This window comes from Culicoides brevitarsis, chromosome 2 (genome assembly GCF_036172545.1).
Source record: "Culicoides brevitarsis isolate CSIRO-B50_1 chromosome 2, AGI_CSIRO_Cbre_v1, whole genome shotgun sequence".
Lineage (NCBI taxonomy): Eukaryota > Metazoa > Arthropoda > Insecta > Diptera > Ceratopogonidae > Culicoides > Culicoides brevitarsis.
Genome location: NC_087086.1, coordinates 9,382,076 through 9,393,379, shown reverse-complemented (window position 1 = coordinate 9,393,379; position 11,304 = coordinate 9,382,076). Strand labels below are relative to the sequence as shown.

Sequence of the window (11,304 nt, the reverse complement as noted above, 5' to 3'; positions counted from 1 at the left end):
AACCCGTTCAAAATTTGCGGTTTGCTGATTCAATGAATTGTTGTTTCGCTAATTCAAGTTTTTTGAGACGAATGAAAATGATAAATTTAGTTCAATCTTCGAATCAAAGATGGAGGTGTACGAAATTTATCATTTTCAGTCGTCTCAAAATTAAATGTTAATAAAAAAGTCGTTTTTTATCGCAATTTTTTGAATTAAATTGATATTTGAGTTGTTATATGATTGAAAACGGCAACAGTATTCGACTTTTCAGGCGTTGAACTAACTTCAGTAGTTTCTATTGGTTCAGGAATGCTTTTAGGACATTCTTGTGTTTGGTTATGTTCGCCATATTTGTACCAAATGTCACTTTCATCCACGTGTTCCTTGATCCAATCGATGTATTTTGTCACTCTCGTGAACGCATCCGGGAATTTTTTCGTGCAATTCTCTTGAACTTCAGTCCAACTCGCGATTCCGACGAGAATTGAAGTGCCATATAAGATCAGGGGTCCTCCAGAATCTCCCATACAAGCTCCCGCTCGTGGATTGCTGCCAGCTGGAACAACACAAATCATTTCCTCGGTAATGACGTAATTTTTCTCTGCACGATTGTACTTTTTTTGACACTTTTTGTTGTTAATTATCATAGAAGTTGCATACAGCAAATCTGTCGATGTGAAACCAGATGTTGTCATGCCCCAACCCATGCCAGTGACAAAAGCTTTTACGAACGATCTGGTTCTGATTTGACCATCTGGCAGCGTTATCGGTTGAACGCGCGAACAAAAATCCACAGGGGACTCAAAACGGATGAGCGCAATGTCGTGAAAAGTGTAATCTTGATCGCCAAATATTTGGTAGTTTTCGTGGATGATCATTTCTGTTACTTTTCGGTAGATTTCAAATTCTTCGGGACCCATCAAGTCAACGATGCCCATGAAGGCATGAGCAGCTTCTGCCATTTGAGTCTTATTGTCTTGCTCAAAAGTCAGGCAATGAGCAGCTGTGAGCCCGAAATTACGGGTGAGAAGGGAGCCGCCACAGGAAAAACTGTTTCCCGGGGATTTTAGGATCGTTAAGTAGATCATGTAGGGAAATTGTCCAACGGTAGCTGAAAAAATAATTTTTGAGGTTAGTATTTTTTTTTATTTAAACTTGTTACTTAAACTTAAAATTTAAAACAAGTCTTTAAGTTTTAAGTTTAAGTCAAAAATTCTGAAATCTAAACCTTTAGTAAAAAAATTTGAAGTATTTTGACTTAAGCTAATTATTAAGTTAAGGAATCAATAAGTTCTTGAAAAAAAAATTATTTTAATTAAAAACTTTTTTTTAAGTTTGACTTAATGCGACTTAATTCAGTAGATTTCCAAAACTTAAAAAAATAATTTTTTTCTCTAAAGTTGTGTATAAAAATGTCAAAAAATAGAAAATTTCGACTTATTATTGAAAAAAAGTTTAAATCAATAAAATTTTAAAGTTTTTTATTACTTTAACTCAAGTTTAAGCTTTAAGTTGTTTTTAAGTTTATGATTTTTATTGACTTAGTTTACATTTTTTTTTTAATTTTTAAAAGAATCAAATTTTTTACGAATTTTTTTTTGACCAATTGATTTTTAAACTTAAGCTTAAGTCAAAATATTCTTTATCGTTCACATAAGTTTTGTAAGTTTTAGTTTAAGTCAGGGTCAGAAAAACTTTCAGTCAAAAAAAAAAAAACTTAAAGCTCTTGCTTAAATAAAAGTCTCAATTAAGTTGACTTTTAAATTTAAAGTCAAAAGTAAAGTTCTTAAGTTTATTTACTTTTACTTAAGTCAAAGTTTAAGTCAACATTAAAAACCTATTTTTTCAAAAATTTCCTTTTTTTCATGAAAAAATTTTTTGAATTTCAAAAAAATTTGGATTTATTGGAAAAATAAAGATTTTAATGATGACTTAATTGACTTAAACTTTTACTTAACGTAAAAGTAAATAAACTTAAGAAACTTTTACTTTTGACTTTAAAGTCAACTTTATTGAGACGTTTACTTAAGGGCTTTAATTTGACTGTTTTATATTTTTCATATTTTTCACAAAAGTTTTGTAAACTTAAGCTTAAGTCATAGAATCAAAATTTTAACTCACCTTTTTGATTCGTAAGCGACATCCCTAACACAAAGAGAAAGACTTCCGTTAAAACGAAAATATTTACAAAAATTGACTTAACTTTGCCTTTTAAACCCAAAAATAATCTCACGCACTTCTGGCAACGTCGAATAACGCTAAACGACTAAATATTTACCACACGAATTTCGCACGAATAACGAAGTGTTTTGGCGTCACAAATGCTGATAAAACGAAATTGCCACTCGCAGTTTAGATGACAAATCGCTCGTTATCAGTTTATTCGTAAATTTATTCTGAATCACATTGTTTTTATTACGAAGTAAGTCAATAATTACGTTTCTACTTCATTAGCTGATGTTTCTTCGACATTTGTTTTTATCCAATCGACATACTTGGAAACTCGCGTAAAAACATCCAACAACACAGGTTTAATGGCGCAATCGCTTATTTCCATTCGAAAAACTGAAATTCCGAATGGTTGTATGTGTTTGTGTAAACTTAAGCGGAAATGTCTTGTGGACTTTTTTTAGCAACACATAACAACGTTACAAAATTTTCAAAAATTTCCTTTTATTCCGCTTGAATTTCAAAAAAATTGGATTCGTTGGAAATGACGCGCATTTCTGCGTAAATTTAAGATGATTCGACTTTAAGTTGACGACACTCATCCTAAACTGTAAGCTTAACCGAATACAAAATTTTTAAAGGCGGAAGAGAAAATTCCGTTAAAACGAAAATATTTACAAAAATTGAGAGTAACTTTGCCATTTTTGCCATCAAATATTAAAAAAACCCAAAAATAATCTCACGCACTTCTGGCAACGTCGAATTACGCTACACGACTAAATATTTCGCACGAATAACGAAGTGTTTTGGCGTCACAAATGCTGATAAAGCGAAATTGCCACTCGCAGCTCAGATGACAAATCGCTCGTTATCAGTTTATTCGTAAATTTATTCTGAATCACATTGTTTTTATTACTAAGTAAGTCAATAATTACGTTTCTACTTCATTAGCTGATGTTTCTTCGACATTCGTTTTTATCCAATCGACATACTTGGAAACTCGCGTAAAAACATCCAACAACACAGGTTTAATGGCGCAATCGCTTCCTGTATCCATTGACGAAAAACTGAAGATACCGACGATGGTTGATGTGTTTGTCAGTACAATTGGGCCTCCCGAGTCTCCGGAACATGCTCCTGCTTGTGGATTCTTTTCCGAAGACGCAACACATAACATCGTTTCCGTTACGTTACACTTGAAGGTCGATGCTCGATCGTATTCCGCTTGGCAATCATCGTTGGAAATGACGCGCATTTCTGCGTATTTAAGATGATTCGACACTTGACTTCCCGGAGCTGTGACTCCCCATCCTAAAGCTGTAACACTATCACCGAGATACGTGATATTTCCTGAAGGCGGAAGCGTGATTGGTTGAATCAGAGAAGAAAATTCAATTGGAAACTCGAACTGTAAAAGAGCGATGTCATTCAAACCGTAATCCAGATTTCCAACTGTCTCAAAATCCTCATGAACGATAATTTTGATGATTTTTCGGCGAGTTCCTTCAGAAAAGCGATCGACGATGCCCATAAGAGCAACTGCTCTAGTTGGACCGAATAATTTTTTTGAAACACAATGAGCTGCAGTCAAGCCGAATTTGGTGTTCACAATTGAACCTCCGCACATGGATTGAAAATATGAATGGAATGTTCGCAAGTTGATCATAAACGGAAATTGTGAAGGTTCAGCTAAAAATAAAGAGATAAGTAATTTTTTTTTAAGATAAACTTTTTTTATTTTAATTATATTTTACCAAATTTTTCAGTATGAAGCAATCCAAAACTCCCATTGAAGAAATTGAGAATTCCAAAAAGTAACAAAATATGATTTTTTATCATTTTTATGGGAATATTTTTATCAAACAAACTGAACTGAACTGAAAAACGGATGAAAAAGAACTAAATTTGCGATGATTGTGAAATTCTCGTGCATCAGCTAAACGCCCTTTAAATATTATGCAGTTGGCGAGAAATTATCAAAATGAACTCAATAAGAATGAGTACAATTAGAATATGTACTTTTAAGGGGAAATTACATGAACATTTTTTCTGTCAAGGAGATCATTTTAATGAAAGTTCATGAAAATTTTAGCGAAGGGTTGCAGTATACTCGAATGCACTGAAAAGTTTCTAAAATCTCATAAGCTCGTTCCAGAATTTTTAAATTTAGATTTTTTCGACTACTTTAGACCTAACTAACCATCAAAAAATCTCATACCATTTATTTTTTGATGAGATCGGGTGATGTGAACCATCTTCAAAAAATTTCACAACCCGTGATTTTTTGAAACATAAAAATCATCTTAGTGAAAAAACTATCATTGCTTGTACAACAGTTTGAATACAGAAAATACAAAATAGAGCATTAAGAATCTTGACGCACGGAAATATAGAAAGCAGTGTTTGTCGAATGTTACAAGAAACTAATTTGTTAAGTGTTTATCAACGTATATCGTTTAATGTTTTAATACCAATTTATAAGGCAACAAAGAATCAACTTCCGAATTACCTGGCTGTGAATATTGAAAAAGTGTGCGACATACAGCCATATAATTTAAGAAATAATGCGCATTTGAGACCAAGACAAGCAATTTCGTTCAATGAACAACATTCAGTGTGGTACAACGGTGTCAGACTCTTTAATGAAATGTCGAAGCAATATGAAACAGACTGTGATAATATTCATGAATTTAAAAGAAACGCTCTGAATTTCGTGAAAAGTGCAATAAATGTGAACGTTTAAAAGTATACCTGCCCAAATCATCGCAAGATGGACCTGACATCAACAAAAAAAAAGTCGAACGAATAACACATAAGTCCAGTCAAAAGAAAATTTAAACATAAAAATTAATTAGAGGTAATCCAACAACTGAACTTTCTCAAACTTCCGTTGCAAAAAATCAAATGGGAGGAAATCGGAAAACGTTTGTTGTTTTAACCTTAATAGGAACTTTTATACGTGACACTTTATTGCTGCTAAATATTACTGCCTGAGACACTTTACATCTTTCTTCGTTCCAAACGGCAGCCAAACTTCAGTTCTTCCAACATTTTTCTTGATCCAATTGACATAAGCCGAGACTCTCGTATATACATCTGCCTTCAACGGATTATTATTGCAAGATCCAAAGACCTCTACTGAACTAAAACTCACAATTCCCACAATTACCGAAGTATTCGTCAAAACCAATGGTCCTCCAGAGTCTCCGAAACAAGCAATTGACGGCTCAACACAAATCATATTTTCATTTACTTCAAAACCAATTTTCCGGTAATCCCTCACACAATCTTGATGGGTCTTGATCCGTGATGCATCAAAGAACAATTCTTCCGAGACTCTGCTCTTTTCGGTGACTCCCCAACCCATGCCTGTAACAAACTCATTTGTGTAGCTCGCATCACTCTCAGGCAACGTGATTGGTTGCACAAATTGACAAAAATCAATAGAACTGTTAAACCGAAACACGGCAATGTCGTTAAAAGTGTAATCATTATCGCCGAAAATCTGGTAGTTTTCGTGAATGATCATCTCTGTGATGCTACGCGATACTTCGTGCGTTTCATCAAGTGTTAAATCAGTAAGTCCCATGAAAGCAGTAGCACTTTGTGCCATGTGAGTTTTGTTATCTTGCTGATATGTTAGGCAATGGGCAGCTGTGAGACCGAAATTTCTTGTGAGAATTGAACCGCCACACATAAAAGTGTTTCCCATCGTTTTTTGAATTGTTAAGTAGATCATGAAGGGAAAATCTCCATTGATGGCTGTAAAGAAGAAATTTCAGAAATTAAGCTGAAAATTACAAATTTAAAGAAAAAACTTACCATTTCTTTTCGTTAATGTTGATATAAAAGGTTTTCCAAAAATTAAATTTAAACAATGAGAAATTAGGAAAATATTAAAAGATATTTTAAGTACTTTTGCCATTTTTAGCTAAAATTCAATCAGGCAGTTGGTTTGAAGTTGACTTTTGCAGAAAGACTGCTTATAAAACTTAAGTGCAATGCGTTACTTATAGTGAGTAAAAAAAAGTTTCATCGAAATGACGTACAAAGTAAGACTATGAAGCGAAGTAATGAGGTTATAGTTCAGGAAATTTTACAAAATTTTATTGTTTCTGAAAGTTATGACGTAAAGAACGTTTTTTCCCATATTGATTGAAAGTTCCTTGATATGATATATTTTCATAAAATTTTAATACTATCAGATTTAATACATAAAAAAAAAAAAATTAAATGGTTTATAAATTTTCCAAAAGTAATCGGAAATTCTGATTTTTTACCAATTTTAATTTTTTTTTTCAAATTTCAAATTCGAATTAAAAGAGGCAAAAAGTCAAGAATTTCATATTTCTTTTGGAAAATTTTTAAACAATTAAAAATTTTTTGATACCAAAAATCTGATAATTTTAAAAAATGACTAAACGTGTAACTTTAATTTATGAACGTAAGGATCTTAAGTCATACCTTAAGTCATATTTTTCAAGAATCATTATTTTTTTTTTAATTTGTAAAAAAAAATTTCAGTAAAACAAATTAAGCTCTCTTCTCATTGGATATTATTAAATAAATTTGAGCAAAAATTATTCGATGATTCATAAAAAATTACTTGACTTAAGATTTTACGTTCATAAGATTTTAAGTTACACGTTTGTTCAATTTCTTCAAAGTCGATGTTTAAATTTTCAATACTTTAACTTTTCATCAAATTGTGAAATACTTACTTCAATTCCCCTTTCTTTAAAAAAAACAAGTTTTAGTAAATGAACCCCTTTCAAAATTTAAATCCAATCAGAAAATCTTTCATAAAATTAATCAACAATTTATTTAAATATGTCACTTTCAACTTTTTCACTTAAACAATATCTCAGATCTGTATCGACATGTCTTTCGTTAAAATATTCCAGCAATGTGTGCAGATCTGTTCCAATAATAAACGCGTTATCACACAAACTTAAGTACCCCAAACGCGGAAATTTCTTCGCGATCCTTTTGACTTCCAAGACTCGCAGTTGGTTTTGATGCAAAAACAAGGAACGTAAATACGGCATAAGAGGAAATTGCCGCAAATTCAGCGAAATTAAAGAATTTCCTTCAAGATGTAATTTTTCGAGTTTCTGAAGCGTTTTGAAGATTCCTGGATCAATTTCGCGTAAACGGTTAAAATACAAGTAAAGATACTTCATTTCCGTGTTTGACTCGAAGACATTTCGAGGAAGGTGTGTCAGCGAGTTGTAACCCAAATTAAGTTTTTCGAGATTTTTGCAATTTTTGAAGGCGTTCCCGTGGATCATCGTCAAGCCGAGCATGCTTGCTCGATAAATGGTGACAACGGGAAATTTATTGCAAATGTCGGATGTGAGAGTGTGCATTTTCGAGCCAGATCCGCCTCCGAGATCGAGACTTGTATTGTTTTCAGGGACAAAGTCGCTTTCAGGTACGAAATTTGTGTGACGAGCATCCAAGCAGATATTTTTGAAACTGCATTCTTTCCATCCGAAAATGTGGACTGTTGTACTGCATTTGTAGATGGGAGGGTCAGAATCTGAAAAAAAAAAATTAATTAAAAAATTTATTATTTTTAAAATATAATTTAAATTTTATTTAATTTTTTTTTAATAAAAATTTTAATTTAATTTTTTTTTACATAAAAAATTAAAAAAAAATAATTTATTAAAAAAAATTATTTGAATGTAAAAAAATGAATTAAATATTTTAATTAGGTATATAAAAAAATTTATTTAATTTATTAAAATTTTTTAAATTTTTTTTTAATTTAAATATTTTTTAAAATTAATAGAAAAAATTTATTTTTTATTTATTTAAAAAAAAAAAAAATAATAATGTAAAAAAAATTAAATTAAAAATTTTAGTTATAAAAAAAATTAATTAAATATTTTAATTAATTGTTTTTAATTTTAAAATAATTTAAAATATTTAATTAATTAATTTACAAAAATAATATTTACCTCTGTGACATTCACGCTTCCCAAAAACAGAAATCCACAAAAAATATCCCCCGACAATGATGGAACAAATGAGAAAAATTACTGTCGTGACAAGCACGTACTTGCACATTATCTGACTTGGCGCTCTCTTTTCTCAGTGTCTTTTTTTGTCTAATTTTCGTAAATAAACGTCTTTTTTCTTCGAAGACCCTTGGAAGACTGATTCATGCATCGTCATGAAAAAAATTGCGTTTTCGTCAAAAATGATTTAAATTCAATTCAATTTCATGCACGAATGAAATGACGACTGCCTCAGGTCTCGCACAGGTCAAAATCGGCTATTTGTCGCCAAAGATCTGTACGGGAGAAGATGTAAATGTGACGAGATGCAGTGAGAAAAATAATATTTTATTGAAAATTTTATTTGAGCGCTTTTTGATAAATATTTATAAAAATTTTTTAAATAATTTTTTTATTATTCTTTTATATTTAAAATTAAAAAAAAAATTAAAATAAAAAAAAAAAAATATTTTTTATGAAAAAATAAATTAAAATTAAATTAATAAAATTAAAATAAAAATATTAAAAATAAAAAAAAAAAATTTATAAAAAAATAAATTACCAAAATTAATTAAAATTTTATTTTTTTAGATTTTCATGAATTTTAATTTTTTTATTGATATTTTGCCTTAAAATAATTTCATTAATGACACAAATTTACAAATGTTAAGTAAAAATCTCAAAAAAAAAATAATTTTTTTCAAACAGACAGACTTGTCAAGAACATTTTACCATTAAACGAAACTCTGATAAAAAAAACTCTTTAATTAAATTTGATTAAACTTAATTTGTGTCGTGTGTGTTTGTTGTTTCTCTTTTTTTTCGGTTAGCGTGGCGCTTGTAATTGTCACCATATTTAGGAGATTTTTGTTTTTGTTCATGTAAAAACAGCTGTTTTGGATCGAAATTAAGATTAGGGTGACTAAAAAATAAAAATTTTCTCTTCTTTCATTAATTTTATAATAAAAATTCGTAATTTTGAGCAGAAAACGACACCCTATGGTTGAGAATAATTACGATTCTTATCAAATAATTAAATAATAACCATGCAAACCGAAAAATACTTCCGCTCGACATTCACCCACATTCGTGACTTAACGTACGTTTATCAAATTCAAATTATGCAATTAGCGTAAAACTGACCTAGAAGCTTTTTTTTATTATTTCTTTTCTCATTTTAACAAAATTACTTAACATTTAAATCCGAAATTGTGAGATTGAAAGAACTAAGAAGTTTTAAATCGGATTTTGTAATCTCGTTATTACTCAGTTCGATATTTTTTAGCATCGGGAATGTCTTTTTCAACATTTTTGGATCAATAGATTCGAATTTGTTGCCAGCAATTTTCAGTTCCGTCAGATTTTGTTGCGTTTTCCATTTGTTTGTGTTGAAAAATTTCAATTTATTGTATGACAAGTTGAGATGTTCAAGCGATGTGCAATTATCGAAGGCATTGTCGTCGATTTTTTCCAAACCGAGATATTGGGCTTCGAGTGTCAAGAGATTTGGAAAGGAATTGCAAATGTCGGCAGTTAGGGTGTGCATTCGAGAGCCAAAAGTATCTCTTGATCCTCCCAAGACGAGATATTTTAGTTGGCGGGGATTCGGATGATCTGGAATGAGATTCACATTTGGATGGGATTCGTTGAGGCGTAAATTGTAACAGATAATGTGGTCGTTTGGAGCTTTTTCATTGCATTTCGGTACAACGCAGTGATAATTTGTTACTGAAATAAAAAAGAATAAAAGAAAATAATTAAAAAAATTATTTAAAAAATTAATTTAAAAAAAATTAAAAGTGAAATAATTTTAACAAAATTTAATAGAATAATTAAACATTAAATTAATTTTTGAAATAAATTAATTTTTTTTAATTTTTTTAAATTTAATTACTTTAGTATTCAAAAATTAAAATAGTTCGAAAAATACTTTTCTTAAAAAAAAATTATAATGTTTTTTTATTTATTATTTGTTTTTTTTGTAATTTTTTTTTAAAATACTTTAAAATTTTTTTTTAATTAAAAAAAATGATTTATTTATTTATTAATTTAATTTATTATTTTTGTTTCAATAATAAAAAATATTTTTAATTTTTATCGAACTCAAAATTTATTCTAAAACTAAAATTTGTAAAAAATGTTAAGAAAATTATTTTTTCTACCACTTTATTTTATTTTTTTTTTTATTAAAAAAATTATTTTATTTTATTTATTTATTTATGATTTATATTTATTTATTTTATTTTATTTTATTTTATTTATTTTTTTTTATTTATTTTTTTTTATTTATTTTTTTTATTTATTTTATTTTATATTTTATTTTATTTTATTTTTATTTATTTTATTTTATTTTATTTTATTTATTTATTTATTTATTTTATTTATTTTATTTATTACTATTATTTTTTTTTTAAGAAACGAAAATAATTTAATTTAATTATTTTTCAAAACACATTTTGAGAAACAAAATTCTTTTTTTTAAAAATTTATTCAATAAATTATTTATTTTCTTAAAATAATATTGATTTTTTTTGTATCAATTAAAAAATTAATTTCAGTATAAATTTCGAGTATGATAAATTTTCTTCTCTATTTAAAATAAAAAAAAAAAACAAATTTTTAAACTTACCAATTTTCTTCGGCAACTCAATCGGCTTCGGAGTTGTCGTCGTAATTTTTTGCGTTGAAGTACTCACTGCATTGGTTTTCATAGTCGTTGCAACAGTTGTCGACGTGGTTTTATTATGAGACTCCATATGAGGAGCCTTTGTCGTGCTATGCGACGGAACAATTTTTACCTTTACCTCATCGCCTTTACTACTTGCCGAACAAATACAAATTATAACGAGAACAACAAGCCCAATTACGATCCCGAGTGTCATTCGAGGACGTCGATTAAAAATTTCATAAGATTGTCGCCAACAATCTCCCATTTTATTTTTTTTTTGTTAATTTTTAAAAATTTTAGACAAGATAAGATTTGTTGAGTGTTGTTTGATCACTTATCGACTGCCAACTGAGCAAAACTCGACTTAAATAGTGCAAAAAATTATAAGAGAACACTCGTTAATGATTCTTTATTTACATTGACTGCAATTTCTCAATAGAACAAGAAATGAGAGAAGAGTCTCCAAATGCATTTAACTGT

At 29.2% G+C, this 11,304-nt stretch overlaps 5 protein-coding genes across 5 annotated transcripts; all 5 read right to left on the bottom strand.

The window, feature by feature from the left end:
- Positions 1–65: 65 nt before the first annotated feature.
- LOC134829357 (collagenase-like) lies at positions 66–2,936 on the bottom strand. Its single transcript, XM_063842405.1, has 3 exons — positions 2,839–2,936; positions 2,104–2,179; positions 66–1,093 (listed from the first exon to the last, which is right to left on the bottom strand). Exons 1-3 carry the CDS (start codon positions 2,860–2,862, stop codon positions 195–197), a joined length of 999 nt encoding a protein of 332 aa, XP_063698475.1. The 5' UTR covers positions 2,863–2,936; the 3' UTR covers positions 66–194.
- Positions 2,937–2,962: 26 nt separating this feature from the next.
- On the bottom strand, positions 2,963–4,051 carry LOC134829358 (trypsin-1-like). The gene is made up of 2 exons (XM_063842406.1): positions 3,906–4,051; positions 2,963–3,840 (listed from the first exon to the last, which is right to left on the bottom strand). Exons 1-2 carry the CDS (start codon positions 3,988–3,990, stop codon positions 3,083–3,085), a joined length of 843 nt encoding a protein of 280 aa, XP_063698476.1. The 5' UTR covers positions 3,991–4,051; the 3' UTR covers positions 2,963–3,082.
- A 1,083-nt stretch (positions 4,052–5,134) lies between these two features.
- Positions 5,135–6,076, bottom strand: LOC134828468 (CLIP domain-containing serine protease B4-like). The gene is made up of 2 exons (XM_063841446.1): positions 5,974–6,076; positions 5,135–5,913 (listed from the first exon to the last, which is right to left on the bottom strand). Exons 1-2 carry the CDS (start codon positions 6,074–6,076, stop codon positions 5,135–5,137), a joined length of 882 nt encoding a protein of 293 aa, XP_063697516.1.
- An 893-nt stretch (positions 6,077–6,969) lies between these two features.
- LOC134831907 (leucine-rich repeat transmembrane neuronal protein 1-like) lies at positions 6,970–8,300 on the bottom strand. Its single transcript, XM_063845746.1, has 2 exons — positions 8,118–8,300; positions 6,970–7,693 (listed from the first exon to the last, which is right to left on the bottom strand). The coding sequence occupies exons 1-2, from the start codon at positions 8,224–8,226 to the stop codon at positions 6,972–6,974; spliced, it is 831 nt and encodes a 276-aa protein (XP_063701816.1). The 5' UTR covers positions 8,227–8,300; the 3' UTR covers positions 6,970–6,971.
- A 1,000-nt stretch (positions 8,301–9,300) lies between these two features.
- LOC134831838 (uncharacterized) lies at positions 9,301–11,242 on the bottom strand. Its single transcript, XM_063845662.1, has 2 exons — positions 10,786–11,242; positions 9,301–9,884 (listed from the first exon to the last, which is right to left on the bottom strand). Exons 1-2 carry the CDS (start codon positions 11,087–11,089, stop codon positions 9,343–9,345), a joined length of 846 nt encoding a protein of 281 aa, XP_063701732.1. The 5' UTR covers positions 11,090–11,242; the 3' UTR covers positions 9,301–9,342.
- Between the last annotated feature and the right edge of the window lie 62 nt (positions 11,243–11,304).